The 25,093-nt window shown below is 39.5% G+C and overlaps 3 protein-coding genes across 6 annotated transcripts; all 3 read left to right on the forward strand.

The window, feature by feature from the left end:
* Positions 1 to 3,317: 3,317 nt before the first annotated feature.
* On the forward strand, positions 3,318 to 10,101 carry gjb9b (gap junction protein beta 9b). Its single transcript, XM_066674339.1, has 2 exons — positions 3,318 to 3,440; positions 6,816 to 10,101. The coding sequence occupies exon 2, from the start codon at positions 6,852 to 6,854 to the stop codon at positions 7,665 to 7,667; it is 816 nt and encodes a 271-aa protein (XP_066530436.1). The 5' UTR covers positions 3,318 to 3,440; positions 6,816 to 6,851; the 3' UTR covers positions 7,668 to 10,101.
* A 720-nt stretch (positions 10,102 to 10,821) lies between these two features.
* On the forward strand, positions 10,822 to 16,044 carry pef1 (penta-EF-hand domain containing 1). Its single transcript, XM_066674717.1, has 5 exons — positions 10,822 to 10,919; positions 12,343 to 12,658; positions 13,679 to 13,834; positions 14,017 to 14,160; positions 14,873 to 16,044. Exons 1-5 carry the CDS (start codon positions 10,902 to 10,904, stop codon positions 15,100 to 15,102), a joined length of 864 nt encoding a protein of 287 aa, XP_066530814.1. The 5' UTR covers positions 10,822 to 10,901; the 3' UTR covers positions 15,103 to 16,044.
* Positions 16,045 to 17,830: 1,786 nt separating this feature from the next.
* On the forward strand, positions 17,831 to 20,848 carry smim12 (small integral membrane protein 12). Of its 4 annotated transcripts, none has more exons than XM_066674713.1 (2): positions 17,831 to 18,026; positions 18,654 to 20,848. In XM_066674713.1, the coding sequence occupies exon 2, from the start codon at positions 18,670 to 18,672 to the stop codon at positions 18,943 to 18,945; it is 276 nt and encodes a 91-aa protein (XP_066530810.1). In that variant the 5' UTR covers positions 17,831 to 18,026; positions 18,654 to 18,669; the 3' UTR covers positions 18,946 to 20,848. The 4 variants fall into 4 exon arrangements, with proteins under 4 accessions (XP_066530810.1, XP_066530808.1, XP_066530807.1 ...); XM_066674711.1 differs by having other exon boundaries at positions 17,832 to 18,030; XM_066674710.1 differs by having other exon boundaries at positions 17,832 to 18,006; positions 18,654 to 20,846.
* Positions 20,849 to 25,093: the final 4,245 nt, after the last annotated feature.

Here is a 25,093-nt window from a genome sequence, read left to right on the forward strand (position 1 = left end):
TGATGTGACTCAGTGGGCCACTCTAAGTATGGACTATCCCAACTCAAATCCCACCATTGGTGATTGAGTTCGCTCTTCAAACTTTGGTAGTGTTCTGTTATTGAGGGAAATGTCTGGGTGGTGGAATTGGAGTTGACGAATATAAAGAGTATATTTATTATTTTATGACTTTTTCTTTTCCTCTGTGAAATGGTGGCCCTTTTGCTTTCTCTTGTATAGTCAATGCATGCTCATTTTGGCAAGAAGCGAAGACTTTTTCCATCTCCATTCAGCTTCCTGTAGTTCATCTTGGTGGCTCCTCTGGATCATTCATTTTGTATGAGGTGTTTCTTTACTTTTTTCCCTCCTTCCCCACTTGCTTCAGGTTCTACGGGTTATGCTGACCTCAGGGAATGGTGTATTTTAAGGAAGAATCAACTGTGTTTTCCAAAAGGCAACAGTATGGCATACATTGCATGCCACAACTTGCTTACTGAGTGCTCAGTGCTGTAGCTATTCAGCAGAGTTTCCCATTAGAGACGCCTCCTCTTCCACACTCACATTGCTCTGCAGTTTCCATGGGTCACAGCTGCAGTGGCGGTCAGTTCTCTTTACAGGAAGGACCACAGGGAGGAGAGTGGATCTCCAGCTCTCTCTAGTGGAGCCCTGGTGACATGAACGGAGACGCATGATTGGATTTTTCTTCGTTTCTCTGCACAGAGGCCATCATCCCTCATAATGACACAGTTGAAGGCATGTTTAATAGCGGTATGCCCTTCAGAATCTTAATTCTACTGGCACTTCTTCTTCTTCTTCTCTTTTTATTTGGTAAAACTTTTGAGGCCCACGACTACAGTAGGAACTAAGAGGACAGAGAGACAGCAGAGCTGCATGAAGTCACCGAGCCATGCCCATTTTTTTTTTACAATAATAAGAACCTTTATGAATGCATATTAAGAGATTATTCCAAACGCTCTGCTTAACACAAGTCTTACACATTCTATCTAAATTATATTAATACATAACATTATTGTGCAAAAGTCACAGACTACCATTCATACATATGTTTGTATTTAGTAACATTTTGTTTGTTTGTTGGTTGGTTGGTTGGTTTGCTTACTTTCTTCACCATGTTTTCCTGTATGGGAAAAACACATACACCAGTGGACTAGCAAACACAAAGAGTAAAACACACACACCAGCATTATTTCAAAACAGCAGGGGCCATAATTGAACATCCCATACTTGTTGCTGATTGGCAGTGTGTATAGTAATATAGTGCACACAGTAGTAGGCAGTCTGATCCACTTGTACCAGCGCAGCACACACTACCACACCACAACCACATCAGGGTCGCTACACTCTGGAACATGATCCACCACTCATATCATATCATATCATATGCAGAGAAACGGATTGGCTACAGTCTGTAATTAGAGAACTACAAAGTGCTTCTGTATGATCAATGGAGTTCATAAAATGGACAATGAAGTAACTTGGTGGTTTTAATGTTATGGCTTTATGGTACAAAGTGACAACAGTGTATGGTACAACAGTGTGGCAATGTGGGGCAACTCATTGTTACAGTGAGGTGAAAATGCCTCCAGGTATTCCCTAAAAAACTCAGTGGAACAAAATTATTGTTAGTCCACACACACACACACACACACACACACACACACACACACACTCACATACACACATAACACTGTAACCATGGTACCTCCAGCCTGAGGTAGAAAGTGATGCAGTGTAAACACAAAATGCTCTGTCCTCTCACCTGTCCTTACCCTCATGGCCTTCAGTGATATTGTGCTTAGTACTCTTTGAAGTCTGAGTCATGTCCTTGACTCTCTATTTTTTTTATCTATCCCTTCTCTCATGATTCTTTCACTTTCTCCCTGCATGTGGGAATGACAAGAAAACACATGCATACCTTCATATTTCACCCCTGATCTTTGACTTTTGGTGGTTGCTTTTATCATTCAACTGGAATTCTAAAAGATTGAATCTCTCTCTCTCTCTCTCTCTCTCTCTCTCTCTCTCTCTCTCTCTCTCTCTCTCTCTATTCAGATCTTTTGTTTGGCATCTCCCTGTAGTCCACCTACCTGACGACCTCATATACAATCACTTCCAAAACCAGTCTTTGGTGTTCACTAGCTGTCAAGGTTAATGTGATTAATCAAATCTGCATCATATTACCAGGATCTCTTTAGTTGGAACATGCAGTCATCTGAGCACACACACAGAGTTTGCACAAATTTGAAGATTCTTAAAAATTCTGCATTTAAATGACAAATGTTGTGACTTACCATAAGTGCATTCTAACTCCAGTGTTCACAAGTCAAAACGTTTATTACTGAGGAGATTAGATAGAAGGGAAACAACTTGCATAAGTTGCATTTCAAATGAAATGAAAACCAGAGCCTTTTCAAAAGTTGTAGATGAGGCACTAAACAAACCATGCTTAGATAAACAGCATCGCCATCAGATAAAGCTTTGTACCTAAAGCTTTCAGCTTTAAGAATCAGGAGAAATTCAAACTCCACACCTGCCTCAGACCTGAAAAACTAAACAGGTGTTTCTATTCACCCATCCACTCTGAAATGACACAATATTGAGGGTCTGAAAGGAAGTGTAGACTTACAGATCAAATGAAAAGCTGCTAATGATCTCAGAATAATGGACCAATTGAACAGAGCCCAGACCCCAACATCAAAGTCAAGTTTGCAGTAAATGAACTCTTCACAGATGTACAGTCTTACTGTATTGTGCTTTTCAAACTGAAAATGCGTTCAGGATCAAATCTGATCAGACAGGAAACACAGGATTAAACTTTGTTAGTCATTTTAATATTTTAACTAAGTTCACATGCAGTGACTAAGGGTCATATGAGAACACTGTCTACTGTGAGGTATGAGGTAAATGAATTGGGCTAAAGAAATGTAGTTTCATATATGGAAGATATATTGCATTTGCTAGTACAGCTAGTGTGGTGGTTGGGACAGTAATGGATTAATGCTAGTTCAACTCTTTTCCGTAGTCTAAAAATGCCGGTGTAAACCAGCTGTGAGTATTACTGAGGTTTTGCAAACAGTGTTTTTTTTTTTTTTCAAATTTTAGTTGAATATATATATATTTATTTTTTATTTGCTAATATGTTGAAATAGATCGGTAGACTTTTAAAAACAATTTACAGTAAAATGGCCTAGGTTTTCATTAGGTCTGTTTCCAAATACTGTTGCTGACGTAGATTAATGTGTCAAGGAGTTGTTTTTTTCAGGTTGTCTAACTGGCTCTAACAGGAGGTCTCCACCCACCTGTGGTGAGAGGTAGAATGCCTTTCTCAGGAAGCTTTGATATCTCTGTCTTGATAGTCTGGATTGCTAACCAACACTGGTGTTTCATGATCTCCACTTTCTAATTTCTGATGCAAACAGAATCTCTAGAGACTCAGGAAGGTAGGACTCACATATATTTGAGATTTATCAGATTTAAAAATGATGATGACTTTTGCTTTTGAGTGTGTTTTGCTCGATAATGGAGTCATAGACGTGTTGCTATGTTGAGGCCCGTTGAATGTGAGAGGGCAATGTTATTATTTACAGCCCTACAGCCCGTGGGTTACAGCAGGAAGGTGTACGTACCTCATACAGAGGTGGTAATCTATAAAAAATTGTGTAAGTTCAACCTAGAAAACGTACTTTGTGTAGTAACAAGGTTTGTAAAATAATTTTGTATAATTTTTCTAAATGGTTAGTGGATAACACCAGTGTCATCTGTGCAGAAGACCGGCCCATACCCAGCCCATACAGACACTACCCTACAACAATATTGGGCCCAAAACTCCTAACAGTACATAGATCTACATTTGTGACAAATTGAAAGTGGAACTTCAAAAGCGTTTCTGCCAGTTGCCATAAATGTAAAGCAAACTTTAGTTTACATGAAGAATACAGTATTTTACATACGTTTTTACATTTAAAAAAATACTGACAAAGACTAAAAAAGAAACCTGATTACTTAATAAGTATTAGTCAATGCTTCTTACTGTTTGCTTTATGGTGAAATAACAGAGACCAATGCTTGAATGTCAGGACAGGTGGAGTCTTGGCTTAGTTGGGATTTAATCCATGGTAATGTTAGGAAAACATTCATGACGGCTGCTTTTGTGAAATCTGAAACAGTTCCAGTGCATCAAAAGAAAGTCTTTCAGCAGGCGAGTCCAGACCTGCAGTCACAACACACACAGAATACCACACTTGTTTCTGTCACTGCCTTAAAAAGAAATTTTCCTCCGAAAGCCTTCCGCCATGTCAAAGTAAACACCTTAAATTCTTCTCCAAAGTCAGCTCATTGGAAAGTAGTGAGCACATAATGTCCAGCAGCCCACTGATGGACACTCATAGAAGCACAGAGACTGAACTGTGAATACTAAGAGCAGAGCTGATGACAAGCAAAAACCAGGCACAAATACAGAGAAGCAGATCCTCCCTCAATCCTCTCTTCCTGTTCTGTCACAGCCACTGGGAAATGAAGTGACAACACTAATACAGACAAAGAAGAGTCACTCTATACTCTGTATGCTTATAGAATATTTTAATTGGCCCCCGTGTATATAAATCAAACATAATAAAATATATTAAAAATGTGACTAGCATCTTAAAAACAGAGAAAATAAAGAAAATAGATTTGAGCATTGCTTATCTGCCTCTGGCCCGCACGACACACAATAAAATGACATTAAGTCAACAACAATGTGTAGAGGACATTTTTTCTTGGGACCCAATGGCACTGAGGTATTTTTTATCTTCCCTTTAATTTGTATCTTCATCTTCATAATCACAAATGAATTTGTTTTGGTGCACCAACACCACAAAGGTACAAAAACCTGCTCAGAGACAGAAGTTACACTGTAGCAGGGGCTAATTTTGCTGTCAAGTAATAGAACATTAGATAAAGATGAATTCCCTCCTTTGGGATTAAGGAAGCACCTCCTACACCGGCAAATTTCATCAATTTGCAAAAAACATAGAGACAATGCAATTGTATCATGTTCAGTGAGCAATGATTACATCTTAAAATCCTGCACAGAGTGATAGTGGACTTATCCAGTGTGCATAGCGCCTGTATGTGTGTGTGTGTGAAAGGGAGAGAGAGAGAGCCCTGGAGGCTACAAGGCTTTGATAAATCCAGCTGGGATACAGCATGTAGAGTTTACATCTCAGTTCAGAGTTCTTTTAAACTCCTTTCTTACAAAAATGACTTGAAATGAATAAATAAGAGTTAAAGTCCCAATAAATAGAATAGCATTGCATTTCTTATTACTTTTTCTTTAGACCCAACACTATTAGAGAACTCTAATCCAAGTCAGATCTTTGAATGAGGAAATGATCATCACAGGAAAGAGGAGATAATCAGTAAAAGATACCATAATGAATTACACCAGAATCAGAACTTTTTCATGGCACCATCTCTTTAATCTTCAGTTTGCTTTCACTTTTGAGTTAATTGTTCTTGTAAGAGAGTGGATTTCTCAGTAACGGGAGTCCCCTTGGGCTGCTTGCATTGTGTTATTTGTTTGTTCAATGTCACAACTGAAGAAAAACCTAATGAGAGATACAGAGATCATTTGCTGTTGTAAACAGCCTTCATCAGCTCTCAGCATTAAACCAGTGCTTGAATAACATTAATTGAACTCCCACATTATTTCTTTACAGGGCCCAAATCATAGAAAAACTTTAATGTAGGAGGACAACGCGGTTCACTGTCACTCTCTGGTCTATAAGAGCTATAGAGTCACTGACGGACAAAATTCTGGCTTCTCCAAAAAGGAAACGTCCCAGGACTAGTTAAAAGTTCATTTTTTTTGTTGTTTTCAAATTCTGGGAAACAATGAAAAATGACAAAAAAAAATAAGATAAAAGTTTCTGATGGAAGTGATACAACAGAACTCTTTGTGCTTTAAATAATTTTTAAAAATGAGTTTTTCTGATGTCATAAAGTAAAACACATTGTCATATTTTTTCCATCCATTCAATTTACTGTAGTTTGGCCCCACCCATTAACAGCCCAGAGGACAGTTTAAATGTGTCTTTAATTTAAATGTATATTTAAATATTAAGTAAAATGACTGTAGTTACTGTGACATAGGATTACACGTGTCTTAATTTATTTACTCATTAATTCAAATTCTGGAACCCTAATCAGGGTCGCAGTGCAGATACACACCCTGGCCAAGGTGCCAACTCATCACAGGGCATCACAAACTCACACCTGTTTCACACAGACAGTCCACCTACCAACATGTGTCTTTGGATTGTGGAAGGAAACCCCAGACAAGGGGAGAAAACATCAAACTCCTTACTAGGATGGGGTTGTGGGATTCAACCCAGAAACCCGGTGCCCTGGAGCTATGTGACGGTGGCATTGTACCTGTTGTGCCACTATGCTGTCCTATCTAAATTCATTCATTTTCTAAAGTGGTTTGTTTTCTTAAGTTCGCTTTCTGAATTTGATTCACAATGAACTTAGTGGCTATTAAAAACCATCTGTTAGAATTGCTCCGAGCATTAATTTAATCAGTTGTCAAAATGTATCCTTTACAAAAGGAATAATTGAGCTGAATAATTGATCAGCTGTAGAAAAAATTCAAACCTGGGGCACATGTTATTTTTCAATACGTTCTTCCTATTTCAAAATATCAAAGTCATAGGAACTCTCACTTTAGGAAGTGTGTGTGTTTACCACAGATGCATCGATTACTGAGTTTGTTCTTTTGCCTGGAGAGTATATTTAAACGGATCATTTAAGCTGATTCTGTTCTTATCCTGTAGGAACTGCCTCAGCGGTGAGTGATCTGAGCTGTGAAGATGAACTGGATGACTCTGGAGGTCTGGCTGGGTGGCGTGAGTAAATACTCAACGGTTTTTGGGCGCATCTGGCTCTCTGTGGTCTTCATCTTCCGTCTGCTGGTGTTTCTGGTGGCTGCTCAGCCAGTGTGGGGGAACGACGACACCAAAGATTTTATTTGTAACACCGCCCAGCCTGGCTGCAAAAATGTCTGCTTTGACAACACGTTCCCTATCTCTCACATCCGGCTGTGGGCCCTGCAGCTCATCATGGTCACTTGCCCTTCTCTTTTGGTGGTGGCACATGTGAAGTTCAGAGAGCAGAAGAATGAGAAGTACAATCAATTGCATAATGGAAATAAACTGTATGCCAATCCAGGCAGGAAGCGTGGAGGCTTGTGGTACACTTACCTGATCAGTCTGATATTCAAAGCAGGCATTGATAGTGCCTTTCTCTATCTCCTATATTACATCTATGATGGATACAACTTACCCAGTCTCATTAAATGCAACTTGGAACCATGCCCCAATACAGTAGACTGCTTCATCACCCGCCCAACGGAAAAGAGGATCTTCACGATCTTCATGGCAGTCACCTCAGCCTTGTGCATCCTCATGTGTACCTGTGAGATGATCTACCTGGTCTGTAAACGCGTGCACAAATTTCTCTCTAAGCGGATGGAACAAGGGCATCTGCAGTCTGCTGAGCAACATGAGCTCCAAGTTATCCCTAGATCCAGGTATCAGTACATCAGAGTGGATCCAACAGCCTCCTCCACACAGAACCTCAGCAACTTCAGGAAAGAGGACAAGGCTGCCACATCTGAGACCTGTTAAACTGACTGCCTTTGTCTAAAAACATTTGACATTTTATTACATAAAAGACAACAACTGGACAACGTAAGGTTCAGTGTGCAATGCCCAGTACAACAAGGTCAAAGACCACATTTTCATAAATTAATCTCCACCATGGCCATTAATACAATTTACTTACTCTTTAGTATCAAGTAAAAAAGAAAGAAAAAAGCATATTTAACAATAGAATAAACTAAATACACTTTTCAGAATGTAATCAGTCCAATCTTTGCATTAATTTCACTGCTCTTCATTTCAGAACATTTGCTTTCCTTATATCAAAGAAAATGAAACAATATTTTTTTCACACCTTAGATTCAGTTTTTGAAGTTGGTTGCTTTTTTATTTCTCACAGTTCAAAGAATCTCTCCCATGGGTCCATAAAACTCAAATGTCTTTTTTCCCTGTTTTATTTAAAATAATAAGGATAATATGCAAATATTTGTCGCTGTAAAACATACAACAAAATGTGTCTTCTGCACTTAACCCATCGCTTGCAGGGTTATGGATACCTTCACATCATGTGTGAGTGCTCCTCTCACAGTTGAAGGTTGATAATAACACCTGTGAGGTTCAGCCAAGACTAACTTAACATTTAATCCCATCAGTCACAATAAAATGTTTTTATTTTTGTATTTTGTATTTTTTTACATATGTTCCTGAAATATATATCAGTGCATTTCCAGCACATATATAAATAAGAAAGTGAAATATGTGCAGTGTCACATGTTTAGAGTAAACTGTCACATGACCAGAGCTGTTTATGTCCTGGCTGCACCACAAGAACACGATGGTTGTATCAAAGCTCCTAAAGTAAAGGTCAACAGAGTATGTTCATGTAAAGAGGGGACAATTGTTTTTGAAACATAAAATATTTAAAGTGTCTAGTGTAAATATATATATATATTCATTTACTCAACTTTGTTTACTGTGGTCATGGTAACAATAGTAACCGGTGGGATAACACAGTGCATCTAAGAATACACTTTTACACACAAATATAGTTCTTCTCCTACCAAACTTCCTACACTGTCTGTTCTTTTAGATTCTCTTTGAGTCAAATTCTAATTACGTTGGATCCAAATGACTATCTACAGAAGGCATGCAGAAGGCATCCAGGGTGTATTCCTGCCTTAATCCTAACGATTCCGGGTAGGCTCCGGACCCACCGTGACCCTGAACTGGATAAGCGTTTACAGACTATGAATGAATGTTTAAATACATGTGGCACAAAGGAAACAATGTTGATGTTTGATGTTCTATTCCATTTGCTTTCAGTATTTATAAGGGTTTTCAGTGTGTTAAATACTCACACTAGAATATAATAGAGCATTCTTGTGGAAATAATGCGGCCTTCTAATGAGAAAGTTTTAAATGTGATATGAACTAGGCTAGGGTATACAAGAATGTACATGACTGCAATGGACAAATATGTTAAATGCATATGCACCATATCATCCCACAGGTCACTGTTGTGACCAATCATAAAACAAATAAAACCTTTTTCCAAAGGGTTAACAATGACTTATAAATTGGATATATATATATATATATGTCTGGAAAAAAATGGAATTAAATGTGTTAATGGCTGTTGTGACAGGGAAATAAATAATGGAAGTGTGATCTCTGGACTTTACACAGTACTATGCAGTATGTTCGCATTCAAGATAAAATTGTGCTTTCAAAATGACACACTCCTATAAATTAAATCAAGAGAACGCTGAATTACTGGTTTTACCTTAAAGGACTATGTTTTTACATGACTGTTTTATTATGGTTGCCTCTTTGCTGCAGTCTGTTAAAGAGGATCTGTAAATGAGGAATCACCTAATATTAAGGCCTCCGTGGCAGCCTCTTGTATTTTGTTAGGGAAATATATATTTTTACCTGAAAATAACTATAATTTAATATAATTAAAAATGAATCATTTCTCAGTTACGTAAGATATTCTTTATGGATTTCCAGTGACTACTACTTGCTAAATCACCTACTGCCCTCTGGTGTACACACAGAAGAAAAACATTAAAACTACATTCAGAAACACATTTGCAAAAATAAAATACTGAAATCACTGACCAGAAGACAAAAAGCCACTCTTATATTTTAATAACCTTTTGTTGTATTGTGTGTGTCTAGGCCCTGATAAAATGAGAACTGTATAGACTATTTTTATCATTTAAACCTATAATATTCCGTATAATGTTCACAGTCAGAATTGAAAAGTTTACTTCAGTATAATTGAATGTCAAAACTGTCACTGTCAGTCTGTATGTTAAATATGTCAAAAATTGAGATACAAATTTTGTTTACACAGCAACAGCAGAATATTGTGGTATTGTGTGTGTGTGTATGTATATATGATTGTGTGTGTGTATATGCATCATTTTATAATGTGTAAAATATGAATAAATGACATTGCGTGATATCTGAAAGTATTTTTTCCTACTGTTATCTTTTTTATTGCATCTTTAGTCTTAGTATAACACCTTTGTCCACACTAAGAGTTGTTAGCATTAGAATTTAAAAATAAATAAACAATACAACACCCACACACACACACATATATGATTCATTCGTTGTCTGTAACCGCTGGGTCCAGTTCTGGGTCCGGAGTCTGGGCGCAAGGCGGGAAAACACCCAGTCCATTCACTCTCATCTATGGACACTTTAGATGTGAGTCACTCGTAGTGGGATTCGACTCCTCAACCCCGGGGGGTTTCAATGTGTGCATACATGGCTAAATCCCAAATGACTCTCTGCTAGACGTATTATATTTGGGTACAGAAGTCGTAATTTTATGGCCCACAAAGTGCACTAAAAAGGAAGTAGAGCCATTTGAGAAAGTAAACCTGCAAGGTCTGAGTAAAATCAGTATTCATACACCTCGCTGTTGTTAGATAGTAAGCTCTTGCCGTTTTGCTTATGTCATTTGTTAATTTAGTATTTTAAGGTGTTCATGACATTATGAATAACCATTAATAAAAGAATATAATTAATACGTGGGGAGAGTATAGCCTGATTACGCTTCCTTATAGAAGGGCGTGTCTAGTGAGAATGACTCACCGTTTGGGGCGTCAGCATGTTTCCATTAATTTAGCCAGTCATACGAGGAAGATGATCAGTTCACTTCATGACAGACAGCAAAACAGACCAATCAGGGGCAAGAGGCGGGTCTTAACCGCGAATAGCACGCTTAGCAAAGTTCTCTCGGCGGGGATGAGTTACTACGGACAGGTAGACGGGTTCCGGGTTCGGATTTGTTTGAGGTTTTTTTTTAATCCACCGTTTAATATTACCTACTCTTACTAGCATTTTATTGCGTAAAGGGCGGGTTATACTTATATCTAAAAACAAGCATATGCGGAGAACTCAACTAAAAGTAGACAGTGTAAGGTTAGAGTGTTTGCTAATGTAGGCTAATGTAGCGAGAACACACAACGTAAAACGAATTAAGTGTTAAACTGATGTGATGGTGTAAGGATACAGTTTACCGTTGGTGGGTTTAAGAGTTAATGTTTTGACTATACCCCGTTGGCTCAGTAATGACTTTATTTTGCTACAACACGGTAAATACCGCAAAGACTAAAGTAGTGATAGCTAGCTCTGCCCTATCACAGTTCAGCACTAAATGAAAAAGTCAGGACTTCCAGGTTATACACTGCTGAGGGAGGCGTTGTTTACTTGATCTGACTCGACTGTTTTTTTCGTTCTGAACTATTCTTTAGTAATGGTATTCCTCTTTCTCATTTAGGGTCAGTGAAAAATAAGTCATTTGGTTGTATTGTTTGTAGCTGACTCTCCTAGACGTTGGATGCTAGAGGTGTTGTTTTGAGGATTAAATAAGGCTAAGGGGGTTTATTCTGCATTACTGCAAATAATGACTGTGGCTGCTGAATATTACAGTACGCCATTTAATTTTTCTTTAGCTTATTAATCAAATAATAATAGAATTATAGAAGCCTCAAGAATTGTGTCACTTTAAAGATTGCTTTAAAAAGTTCTGTCATCAACAAGACCTGTTTGTTGTTATATACCTTTGTGCAGTGTTTACGAAGTGTTTATTTTCAGGTGGCCAGCTCAGTAGCATGGTCTTATTCTCAAAAAGAAATATAGTGGAGATCAGTCTAGCTACGTACTGTGAGACACTATGTTGGCTTTGATAAAGAAGGACAAATATATTTATATTATTTTTTTTTTGGCATGTTTTCTTTGCCAGAGGAAATATAGCATTAAAGAATTAAAAATACAACTGAATAAAAATGCAATACAAATATATGAACACTTATGTATTTAGGTGTAAAACGAAAAAGGTTAATACATGTGCTTTTTCATGATTGACAGCCCTGTGTACAAATTATAACTATTTTTGTTACTTTTTTTTACCATTGTTTTTACCATTTGTTTTACCATTGTTATTGCAATTAAAGTTGGTCTTGATGTTTTTGATTATTTATCTGCATATTAAGTATTTAGGGTGTATTTCTCAAATGTCCATGCAGTCTTTTCCCGATGTGAGCTCAGTCAATGGGATACACCAAATTTGGAAGTGTTGAGTGTTGAAAATGTATGATTAAATTTGACTTTATGCAGCTTTGATGAATGAGAGCCACATCTTGTGTGCCACTGAAATGAAGCATTTGTTTGTTCCTTTTTATAGGGATATCAAGGACCAGGGAGAAACCCTCCCCAGCAACATCCAGGTGCCCCCTACGGAGGAAGTGTTCCTCCTGGCGGTCCTGTTGGAGGACAATATGGGGGTCCAGCTCCACGTGGATCCCCTTATGGTGGTCCACCAGGTGGACATTATGGAGGGGCTGCACCTGGAGCACCTTATGGTGCCTATGGTACCAGTGGACAGTTTGGACCAAGTGGTGGACCTCCTGGAGGACCTTATGGAGGGGGGCAAGCCCCAGGAGCCCCTTATGGAGGATATGGACAGCCTTCTGGAGGACCATATGGCCAGCAAATTCCAGGTAGTAAAAATGGGTGTTTAAGTTTAATCCCAGTGTATCTGCATTTCATCCAGGAATTTCCATATCTAGCAGCATGTGATCACTAACAGCTTATTGTTGGCAGTAGCTACATCAGCAATTTAATCATGTTTCAAGTGTTTTTTTTTTCCCTTCCCCTGAACATAAAATTAGATTTATAAAACTCTGTTGTGATGATTACACTATTTTCAAAAATTTCCTCTAGTTCATTGGGCATGGCAGACAGTGGATCCGGTCTGATCCGGCTTATAACGTCAAGGTTATGGGCACAAAATGACAGTCAGAGCCTCGGCTGCTCCGTCATGTTTGCAGTGGCTGAAGGCTGTGCACAAATCATAAAAAAATAGAAATTTATGAAGGTCCTTCATCCCCCTTTTACTGCTGATGTGTCATCTGCCCCTCACTAGATGACTGGTGACTTCTGTCCAGGAATTTGGCAGCTGCAGCTTATACATATCTGGTACAGGTTGTGCCTGTAGCGGAATTAGAGTGATGGGCATGCTAATGCTGCTTGACTGCACGCGTGCATGTGTGAGGAAGTGGGAGTTTTTATACAGTGTGTAGTGTGTAATATCAGCCCCTGTGGGGTTTGAGTCACAGGATGGCTCTTAAACAGAATCATTATCCTTCCCCAAGGGGACTCAGCCCATCTGGGGTTGTCCTAAACTGACACATCCATGTAACTCTTGGGGCCAAAATGTAACATGGGCACCCACTGTAATTTCACTGACAACTGAGTGCTTAATTTCTTTTAGAACCTCCAAATATTATTATTATTATTAACTTAGCCAGGTGTTCGGCGTAATAAAGAGGGATAGCAGCTGAAACCAGATATTTTGACTTATTTTACTATTTGACTTTTAATCTATTAAGTCAGTTCAACTCCTGAGCTCCTCATCTGTGATACTATTTCAGCTCTTTGATGGAATATCATTTCAGAACAAGAACTAGCTTTTGTTGGTGTTCTTTGACAGTCTGTTTTAAATAATGTTGGTGTTCCAGGTAACATCCCCCCAGGAGTTAATCCCGAGGCCTATCAGTGGTTTCAGTCTGTTGACACCGATCACAGTGGCTACATCAACCTGAAGGAGCTGAAGCAGGCTCTTGTAAACTCCAACAACTCTGCCTTCAATGATGAAACATGCATGATGATGCTCAGTAAGTTCAATGACTTATACTTTGAAAATTCTCATTCTTACTCAGTGGATGCTTTCACAGATCAAATAAGATTGGTGAGTATGAACGGTTCAGTAATGTAAAAAAAATTGTAAAAACTCATCAGCACCTGGAATTGAGAAGATAATTGAGACATTTTTTTATTTTGATTTTTTTCTATTTAGATATGTTTGACAAAACTAAATCTGGGCGAATGGATATATTTGGCTTCTCAGCGTTATGGATGTTCTTGCAGCAGTGGCGGGCACTCTTCAACCAGTTTGACCGTGACCGTTCAGGATCCATCAGCGGCAATGAAATGCACCAAGGTGAGAGGATAAGACAAAAGAAAAACAATAGGTGAAACAGGAAAAAGGTTTTTAAAATCCTATTCTCTTTACATTTATTTGATGCATATTCCCATCCGTTCCTAGAGGTGTTCTTTGTGGATTCTGGATAGGTTTCCATGGGTAACCTCTTTGTACACTCACTGGTCACTTTATTAGGTACACCTGCCTCATTCTGTGTTTCATCAGGTTCTCTTCCTCACAGGTAAAATTTGTAGTTCTACAATTACAGGTTGTTTTTCATCTGTTTGAAGTGTAGTTCACTTTATAAAATATGCAGTAGGCATTTTTGCTGAATGAAGTGGTGAGTGAGTGTATCTTTTATAAAGAATCATGTTTTCTCTGGAGAATCTCTTACTGTCATGGCGGAAAAGTGATGGCACCCCTGAACCTTTTCCACAAAATTATTGCAATTACACATAATTTGTGATACACATGTTTATTTCCTATGTGTGTAATGGAACAACACAAAAAGACAGGGAAAAAAGCCACAATGTGATATAATTTAACACAAAACTCTAACTCTAAGCTGAACAAAATCATTGTTATTGTTGCTGTTTAAAGTCTTCTAGAGGCTAACTTGAGGTCATATTAGACTAAGTAACAGTGCTATTTGACTAAAGGTACAATTTCATATATTAACCATTACCATTCTGGCAGTCATACTGTAACCTGTGTATCTTTCTTTCTTTAGCACTCTCTCAGCTGGGTTATAACATGAGCCCTCAGTTTATTCAGGACGTGGTGAATCGCTACTCTGTCCGTGGCATGAATAATGCCCTCCAGCTTGACCGCTTCATCCAGGTGTGCACCCAGCTTCAAAGCATGACCCAAGCCTTCCGTGAGAAGGACACAGGCATGACAGGCAACATACGCATGAGCTATGAGGACTTCCTGTCCAGCGCTGTCACACGGCTCATGTGAAGATTTCTATGAATTTAGAATTTTATGCAATGGCAGAGTGATTCCTTCAGTGGTAGAGGACCACTGGCTGTTAATGGCATTCCGTTTGTCACTGTGTACCCCCTGCACCAGTGCCTTCCACTGCAACTTACCTCACCAACCCAATGTCTTGTATATTTGCACTCCTTCCATTGGCCCTAGTTTGAACAGGTCCAAAGTTATTGCTTAGCCTGTTTTTCAACTAATGTAAAGTGCAAGCTGTGGGAGCATGCTAAAAAAATTACATGTACGCCAAACAACCATAAGATTTAGGAACACCTACCTTGTATGGTATATGGTGGCCCTGTGGGGGTCTTGACCATTGAAAGTCAGGGTGAAATGGGTTTAAGGAAGTATGCAGAGAAACGGGTGGGCTACAAAGTGCTCCTGTATGGTCAGTGGAGCTGATAAAATGGACAGTGACTGTAAATACAAGATAGGTGTTACTGATTCAGTGATTGTTTAGTGTATTTCAGCAATTAAAATGAGAATACATCACATTAATACTTCTAGAAATTGTACATGCAGGATGAGACATATTTAACAGCTTGATTGAAATGTATAAAAGACACGTAAATCATGGTCACTTTTTTTTTTTTTTTTAATAACTGCATTCTTTTATATTTTATCTGCATCAAGAGATTCTGATCCTTTACGTATGTAAAACAAATGGGATCAATTAACCTAAAAACCAGTGTGGGCAGGGTGTTTATATGCTTATATCTGAGCTAAGTGTATGTTGATGTATGAGCAGCTTGACGAAGTGCCATTGCTTTTCTTATTTTATCTTGGTGAGTGTCACCTGAAACATGTCAGACTTTTCTGTAATGTTAGGGCCAATGTTATTTTTCTTCTTTGTGCCAAATTAATTGTTTACCTTTCAAATAATTATTACTATTATTTTTGTCCATAAATAAAATGTAACTACTTGTTTTAAATTAGAGGTGGTTTACTTAATGAACATTTTTTTTTTGTCCCAAATATTTTTTATATTTTCTCTTAAAAACAACTGAAACGGAACTCTGGAAACATTGTACTTCCATAATATGATTAGTGTATTTCACATTAGCAAGAACAACTAAATTCAACTGTCTAGGTTCCAGAGACTACGTAAAAAAGAGTTGTGCCAAGTCGAGTCATGTAGGTTCTATTCAGTGGAAAAGTGCCATAAATAAGCAGAATAGACCTACACACACTAAATGTGTAAAATGAATGAAAGGCTAATGAATAGACTGTATAAGGAGCATTCAGTATGTTCCCTGTATAATTAGACTCTACTAATCCTGCAGGTAATTTATAATGGTCCTAAGAAGTGATGCTTTATTAGGGTAATATATAGAGAACATCATTTGGATTATTAGGATTTCTACAATCAATACAAAAATTAAACTATTATGAGTATCAAAGTATATTTACAAAACCATGCATCACATTTTCTGTGACTTTTGATGGTTGATTCCAGGAGTCCTTCACCCTACAGCCCAGACTTATCCCTGGGTGATTTTTTTCTTTTTTTACCAATTTACAAACTTTTGGAAATGATTGTTTTCCAAATAAAGATAAATAAATCCTTTTCAAATTTAAAAAGTGTTGAAAACAAAATAACATAAGTGATTAATGTAAATCAAATGTATCCCATGGAGGTCTGAATTTGAAATCATACTCAAAATAAAAGTGGAAAATCAAATTACAGGTTGATCCAACTTCTGTGGAAATTCCTCAAGACAAGTTAAAATGAGGCTCAGTAGTGTGTGGCCTCCACATGCCGTATGACCTCCCTACAACACCTGGGCATGCTCCTGATGAGGCGGCGGATGTTCTCCTGAGGGATCTACTCCCAGACCTGGATTAAAGCCTCAGTCAACTCCTGGACAGTCTGTGGTGTAACATTGTGTCCAGTACATAGCATCAATGCCTTCATCATGCAGGAACCGCTGACACACTTCAGCCACATGAGGCTTAGCATTGTCATGCATCAGAAGGAACCCAGGGCCCACTGCACTAGCATATGGTCTAACAATGGGTTTGAGGATCACATCCTGGTACCTAATGGCAGTCAGGGTACCTCTGGCTAGCACATGGAGGGCTGTGTGGCACTCCAAAGAAATGCCTCCCCACACCATTACTGACCCACTGCCAAACCAGTCGTGCTGGAGGATGTTGCAAGCAGCAGAACGTTCTCCACGGCGTCTGCAGACTCATGTCTGTCATGTCTGTCACATGTGCTCAGTATGAACCTGCTCTTATCCGTGAAGAGCACAGGGAGCCAATGGCGAATCTGCCCATCTTGGTGTTCTCTGGCAAATGCCAATAACCCTGCACTGACAAAATACAAAAGTGACCAAAACATCAGCCAGAAAGGATGAGAACAGAAAACTGGTCTGTGGTCACCACCTGCAGAACTCCTTTATAGGGGTTGTCTTGCTAATTGTCTCTCATTTTTACACGTTACATTTACACAACAGCAGGTGAAACTGATTCACAATCAGTGTTGCTTCCTAACTGGACAGATTGATTTCACAGAAGTGTGATTGACTTGGAGTTACATTGTGTTGTTTAAGGGTTCCCTTTAATTTTTATTTATTTATTTATTTATTTAATTAATAAATTTATTTTTAGCAGGGTGTATATAAATTCATGCATTTTACTTCATACCTATAATGAGTGTTTATTAAAGGTGCCTCGTATATTTAAAGTGTGTTTCCGAGTGCTGTAGTGGGCGCTGTAGTACGGTCTTCTACACGTATGAAGTGGGGCGTTGTCGCTGAGGTGGCGGCGCTGTGAACCAATGGGCGGATGAGACGTCATTGTTGCGTCATGGAGCTGCGCAAGGGTTTGAAGGGAGTTTCGAGACGTGCTTCCTGAACTCGACCTCGCGAGAGAGAGGTATCTAAACTCCAGAAGCAGTAGGTAATTAGTTAATGATATAGAGAACACAGACTTTGTGTTGCAGTTGTGTTAAACGCTAATGGGTGTATAAGTGTGAGAGCACCACTCTCCTACATAACAGCGAGCAAGCTGTTAGCAACACGCTAACGTTAACCCACAGGATAACTGCTGTTCATAGCCAAGTAACGACTGTTAGGTAAGACGTTTTCATACGATTAAAAACATTAGGAGCTACTGGACGGTTAAAATGGATCGAATGTATCTGATATTTTAGGGTTAAAATGAGGCAGTGGAAATGTCGACAGTAACACCATAATATTGAGAGTAAAAAAAGCAGCAGTGTTGGTGAAATAAAAAGCGTTTATTTCCGTGTGGTGCACAAGGAAAATGTGTAAATGATAGATTATAATTTCGTGCAAAATTGCCCAATTAAAGTAGTGTATAACTGTGAAATGACGTTACAACACCAGGTCGTTAATACGTTGATGATACGCTTTTCTCCAAACACTGTCTTTAGTCTGTAAAGGTTCCGACTGTGTTCTCGAACCCTAGGTCGATAGTCTGTATTTTTAACAGCGACCCTTAAGACATTCCTGTAGATTTCACTGCGGTGTCTCATCCATGTCTCGCTTGTTTTGGCGCAGATTGGGGTGCACAGCCATGTGGCCAGTGTTGTGGACAGCCATGCGCACTTACGCGCCTTACGTGACCTTCCCCGTGGCCTTCGTGGTCGGAGCGGTGGGCTATCACCTGGAGTGGTTTATCCGAGGGACACCCAAGACCCCCGGAGAAGAGAAGGGCATCGCAGAGCTACGAGAGGACAGAAAACTGGAGGAGCTGGTCGGCAGAGACAGCACACAAGTGCTCAGTCTGAAGGACAAACTGGAGTTCACCCCCAGGGCAGCACTAGAGAGGAACAGACCGGAGAAGAGCTAGCCATAGCACTGTCACTCTGCCCTGCACTCACGACGTCATGTCTCCACAGGGACACACGGGAAGAACCCACAAGCAAACCCCCACTGCACAGTTTTCACCTCACTTGACCTCCACACTGAAAGACTTGTCAGGGTTTGAGTATGGAATAATGAAATGCTGAATTTGTCGGTAATGGCTTTGACCCCTCTGGAAAGGCTTTTACACTAGATGGTGAAACATTTTGGTGAGGATTTGTTTGCAGTCAGCCACAAGAACCTTAGTGAGGTCAGGCACTGATGCTGGATGCTTAGTTCTGAATAGGAACCCCCCCCTCCACCCAATCAATACAGAGCACAGTTCCTCTAGTAAACAACCAGTGCCTGGTGGCTTTTAAAAGTGGCTAGCTTGCACTTGGCATGGCAAATCTGGTGTAATGTGCAGATGTTTCCTATCTTCCCATTTGCATTATCCTCTGGTTGTAATTGTCTTACAATTGTACAGATTTGTTCACAATGGGTACATGTCAAAGTAGCTGAAATCGCAAATTATATCGGGAGTACACAAACTTTTGCATGTGTGGTGTACATTGCTGTGCCTCATTTAAAATACATTCATGACAGTGGAAGAGGAAATGCAATGCGCAAGAGACTGTTTCTTAAAAGTAATGAATAAATTTGGTTAAAAAAATCTAAATGGTCTTTCATGCTAATGTAGGCAATATTTTTTTATTACATTTTGAGCTGGATTTTTAGTTTTTGACACTTAAAATACAAACTTTCATGCTTCAGTAGATGGAATGATGTGAATGATTATTTTTGGACATTGAATTTTTTTATTTATGTTCCAATTGGGTACAAATTCCTCTCCACGTCCTGTTCCATCTTAGTGGCTAATGATAGAAATGTATGACAATATTTAAGGCCAAAACACTTGCGTAAAGCATTCTAGTTCTGCTTCACTCTTCTGGACACTAGATGGAGACACTGCTGTAACACTGACCTCACGCTGCTATTGATCAAGTCTTGTGTACTTGAAACCTTTTTAACTATTTGTGGCTTAATGTTCAGCCCGATTCCCCAGGCACACTGACACATGACTGTTTAGCCCAATTTGAAGAAAAAAAAAACATTGAATAGCTTCTGTATGTCCGTGTCCCCATAGATTCTCACAAGACTGGAGCCTGAAAGAAAGGCTTCTATTGTTTTATGTACAACTGGATGAATGTTGTGCGCATCCATGGAAACATCTACATGAAAAGGATTAGAAAACGGTTTTAAGAAAATGGTTTCGGGGGATTTGGGTTGGGTAAAAGGAACCCATGTAACAAATAGTGAAAGAAAGAACTGAAGTGGAATTTTGCTTCATTTATTTTGTCACTTCCATGCCCATGCTGGAGCAAAACTCACTGACTTCTACTTTTACAGCGTGTCATAAAGCATTAGGCAGCATCATCCGTGGGTTTGTTCTACTGTGTTCACTATGTTCACATCGCGGATGCTGGGTTCTTGTGGATTTCATTATTTAAAAAAAATAAAAGCCAGCGTTTATTCATGTTGAATACAGATCTTATTTGCACTTTGTCTGTTGGACATGAACGCTTAGGTTCTCTGTGTCTAGTCCTAGTCGTTTGACTCATTTGTTTGTAAGTGATTTAGGTTTGAAAATGTAGCAATAAATGAAAAGTAACTTTAAAATGATGTACGTTGAGCTTGTTTCCTGGAATCATTTTACTTTCGAGGCTTAGAGAAGAGGCAATTGCGATGTTTGTAATAATTCCTGAATCCACAGTTTGTAGTTGTTTTATTTTTAAACTTATTTTCATTGAGTTTTATTTATTTCTGGATGTATTCATCTAGATAATTTAAAACTAAAACACGAAATATACAAAGCCAATGACAAGTTTAACCCGACTGCATGTCCTCAATGACATATGACCACAGACGGGCGATGTCTGCCCCTGAAACTGCGCTGCAGCTTTTAGTGTTTTCTCTGTTAACAGGACCCTTTTTCCAACTATCAATAAATTCTAATAGTTAAATAATAATAATTATAATTAGCTTTGATCTAGATCCCGAGTCTTATCTGAAAACCCCTTGAGTTGATGTCAGCATGCTAAGATTGGTTGTTGATTACATTACGCTGTCAGAAGGACAATAGGTGGAAATCGCACTAGGGCAGGTAGGAGTACCAGCCCAATATCAATGGAAAGTGCTAGATCAGATATCAAAGGAAAATAAAAGAATGAAAGTGATCCAGTCCTGAAACCGATCTGGAACAGCACGCTCTCACACCGTGATGTTTGTGTTTTTCTTCTTGTTACATTATAGTAATAGAACTGAGTACATTTTTACATACACATGCTGGAATGGGTATTTTCCAGTCTCAGCATAAATGTGGTGCTATAGCAGCTAGCCTGATTAATAAGAAGCAGAAAAGACATTCCTCACAAGCCCCAAGTAGAGACTTAATGGAAGAGAACTTTTCCTTTCGCCAATGTTTTTCACTATTCGTGCCAATGAGCTGAGTTATGTTTGTATTAAATATACATTGGTGCACACTGGTCCATCAGCATGTGCTTCGCTCATTATTGCCCTCTAACAAGTAAATATGTGAAAAGGATGCTAATGGGTTCAAGCTGGAGCTTGTAGAAGATTTCCAAGTTTTTGATTAAATCTCACATTCCTCCAAATAATGATCAAATCTGATACCAGTTGTTTTCAGCAGTGAACTGGGCCCTATATTCTTCCATGGCCTTAATACTTTAGGTTTGTTTCTCTTTTTTTTTTCTTTTTCTTTTTTTTAAAGCTCCACTTTAAACAATTGTTTCCAAATGTACCATCCACTCCCCCCCATGTGTTCGGTATATGCACAGTTACTGTATACACACAAGACCAGTCTGTGTAGCATCCTATATTTGTCATGAAAACCAATTTGAGCCCCACACACAATGCCGTCTGCTCACACTAAACTGTGCTCATTTATGTATTTTTCAGTTGTAAAGTAATAAAATAATATGAGAAATAGCAGGCCTCTGTAAATAGAAAAAGGACCTCAAAACAAAGGAATGATGCCATTACTTCTGCCATTATTTTATTAGGATAGTCTCCAGACTCCAGAAACAGAATCAGTTTTAAAAACATCCTGATTGAGTGTTTCAAAACAACATTCTCTGAATTTCTGCACTGTTCAGTGGACACCGATTTAAAAAAAGATTTCTACCAAGACTTTTAGAGGCGCGTTTGGACTTCCAGTTTGTCGGCCTGGATGTTACAGCACTTCCACTTAAGGGAAGTTTTTCAGCACCCCCTGACCACAGTCCACATGTATGCGATGAGGAGGGTAGGAGTAGTTAAACCCAGTTGGGCCTTGAGCTTTGTAATGCTCTCTTGTCGTAAGAAAGATGGTGTTTGCTGCTGCTGTTGTTGTTGCTGTGTGTGTATGAGAAAAAGGGTAAAGAGGAGCTCGGCGGTAGAAAGGTGTGACTGTGTCCCAGTGTGAACACAGTCCTATTGTTTGGGAGATGGGAAGAGGGAGCGACGCCACCAGTTGCCTCTGGCTTCTTCACTCAGGATGTGTACCGACCCACCGCACAATGCCGGCATGACTATTTACCAGCGAGATTCCCATCAGTCGCAAAAACAATGGATCACAGCTTCAAATCCTCCCCTTTCCCATGAGCCGCACACTTCAGTTCCCACAGCTTGCTTCCACTGTCCTGCTTTGAACTGCATTTCTCTAAGGATAACCCCTTTTGACCCTCTTAAGTTGCGGACTGGGAATTCTTTGCAGAAAAAGGGTTCAGAAGGGTCTTAACACACTTAAAGGTCTTGGACATACAGTTCCAGGATAAGTCTTGTTGATGTAGAGCTTACACTGAGTGGAGGTCGTTTCAAGGTTCCATTTGCACATCTCATTTAGCAGCAGTTAATTAAGTTGTACATAGAGTCACTTCCACACACTTCCAAGAACCTGGGGTCCCTATGTGAGGAGTGTGGTGTGTTCTCCCCGTGTCCGCATGGGTTTCCTCCGGGTGCTCCGGTTTCCTCCCACAGTCCAAAAACACACGTTGGTAGGTGGATTGGCGACTCAAAAGTGTCCATAGGTGTGAGTGTGTGAGTGAATGTGTGTGTGTGTCTGTGTTGCCCTGTGTAGGACTGGCGCCCCCTCCAGGGTGTATTCCCGCCTTGCGCCCAATGATTCCAGGTAGGCTCTGGACATCTCATTTAGCAGCAGTTAATTAAGTTGTATATAGGGTCACTTCCACACACTTCCAAGAACCTGGGGTCTCTCTGTGAGGAGTTGGTGTGTTCTCCCTGTATCTGTGTAGGTTTCCATTCACAATGCAAAAGCACATGTTGGTAGCGGATTGGCTCACAGCTGTTGGTGTGTGTGTGACTGTGTGTGTGATGCCCTGTGATGGACTGGCACACTGTCCTGGGTGTGTTCTTGCCTTGTGCCCAGGATTCTGGCTGGGCTCTGGAGCCACTGTGGAAATGGCTATCTATTATCTATCTATCTATCTATCTATCTATCATTGCACTTATATAGCGCCTTTATAGATACCCAAGGACACTTTACAATCCACACTGCTCAGAATGCTCAGAACACTCAATCCACACACTGGCAAGAAGCGGCAGCCAAACACGCACAGCGTACTCACAACCAGGAACGACCGTCCACCTGGAGGACTGCATCGGGCACTAGGATTTCACCCAGGACAGAGTGCCAATCCATATCTGGGCTCACACTCATTCACTCACAAACCAGGACAGTTATTCAATTCACCTACCCTCCATGTTTTTGGACTGTGGGAGGAAACCGGAGACCCCGGAGGAAACCCACACAGACACGGGGAGAACATGGAAACTCCACCCAGATAGGACTTGAACCCAAGATCCCAGCACTGGGAGGCGAACATGCTCACCACTAAGCCACCGTGCCGCCAAATTCTGATTCTGATTCTGATTACTGACAGATTGCTGCCTATTTCCCCCAAATTAAGTGTACTAAGTGTAAGTGTAAGATTAAACTAAGTGTAATCTAATCCTAAACTAACCCTATCGCTAATTTCCACCTGAAATCAAAGACTGATAATAAACCAAACCTTAACTTCTACCTTCCACAACCTAATCCAAAAAGCTAAACAGTAAATATTCTTCTGCTCCTCGTGATCAAACACCAAACACATATGACATGGCTACACATCTTTTCAGGCTCATATTTCTGTGTTTTCTTTTTGTGGTAGTGCAAAAAATATTACTCTCAGAGACATATTTTATGAAATTAAAACCTTGTACTTTGAAAATGGAAATGAAGGGTGGTGTGTGAGTACATTACTATTATTTTGCTTTTATTAATTTTGTAATAATTTTTTTATTCACATGACACCCCTCTCTGCTCCTTAAATGATTACAGTCCAATCACACCTTGTCCATAATTCTGGATGGCCTATAGACATGCAAAACATAGATACTGCACATTCTCATGCTGATTATTCTAAACATCAAAGAATAAATTCATGAGAGAGCCACATTTGCATATTTCTTTATTGCACTTGACTTGCAACATGCTAGTTATCCTCTTTTCTCACAACTTCATCCTAAGCTCTTTGATGAAGTGGCCATGACATTTGAGCAGCGCTATGGTGGACTTCTCCAGAAACAATGTAACAATGCCCACGGCTGCTCCATTGTCCATTGGAACCTTCCTCTGGGCCAGTCCCTGGAGAGAGCCACAGAGAAATCAGGAAGCAGATACAGCACCATTTCCTCCTGGATGTCTAAATTAAGGGATTGACCAAGTAATTTGGTCAATCACAGACAAATGGAAATGGCCCATGAACTGGAAGCTCATATATTTGATATAAATGTTATAGTTAATGCAGCCTTCTATTCCAGATACTCATGACTCTTGTGCTTTTAAGGAAACCTTCTCTTAGGAAGAATTTAGTGCTCAGTATAATACATTTAGCCTTATCAGAGTTTCTCAATTTAGAAAGATATGGGGTTGGGGTTTATTTCTCCCCTAGACCCCTTAGGAGCAACAAAGGGATGAAGAGGTGTATAGGATTCTGAGAGGCATTAAAACCATAACAAAGATTTTCAGTAAAGAAGAGGTTACAGTAATACATCTAATCACGTTGTCAGGGAAACCCTTACCTTTACATGTG

Source organism: Hoplias malabaricus, chromosome 6 (genome assembly GCF_029633855.1).
Source record: "Hoplias malabaricus isolate fHopMal1 chromosome 6, fHopMal1.hap1, whole genome shotgun sequence".
In the NCBI taxonomy this organism is placed as follows: Eukaryota; Metazoa; Chordata; class Actinopteri; order Characiformes; family Erythrinidae; genus Hoplias; species Hoplias malabaricus.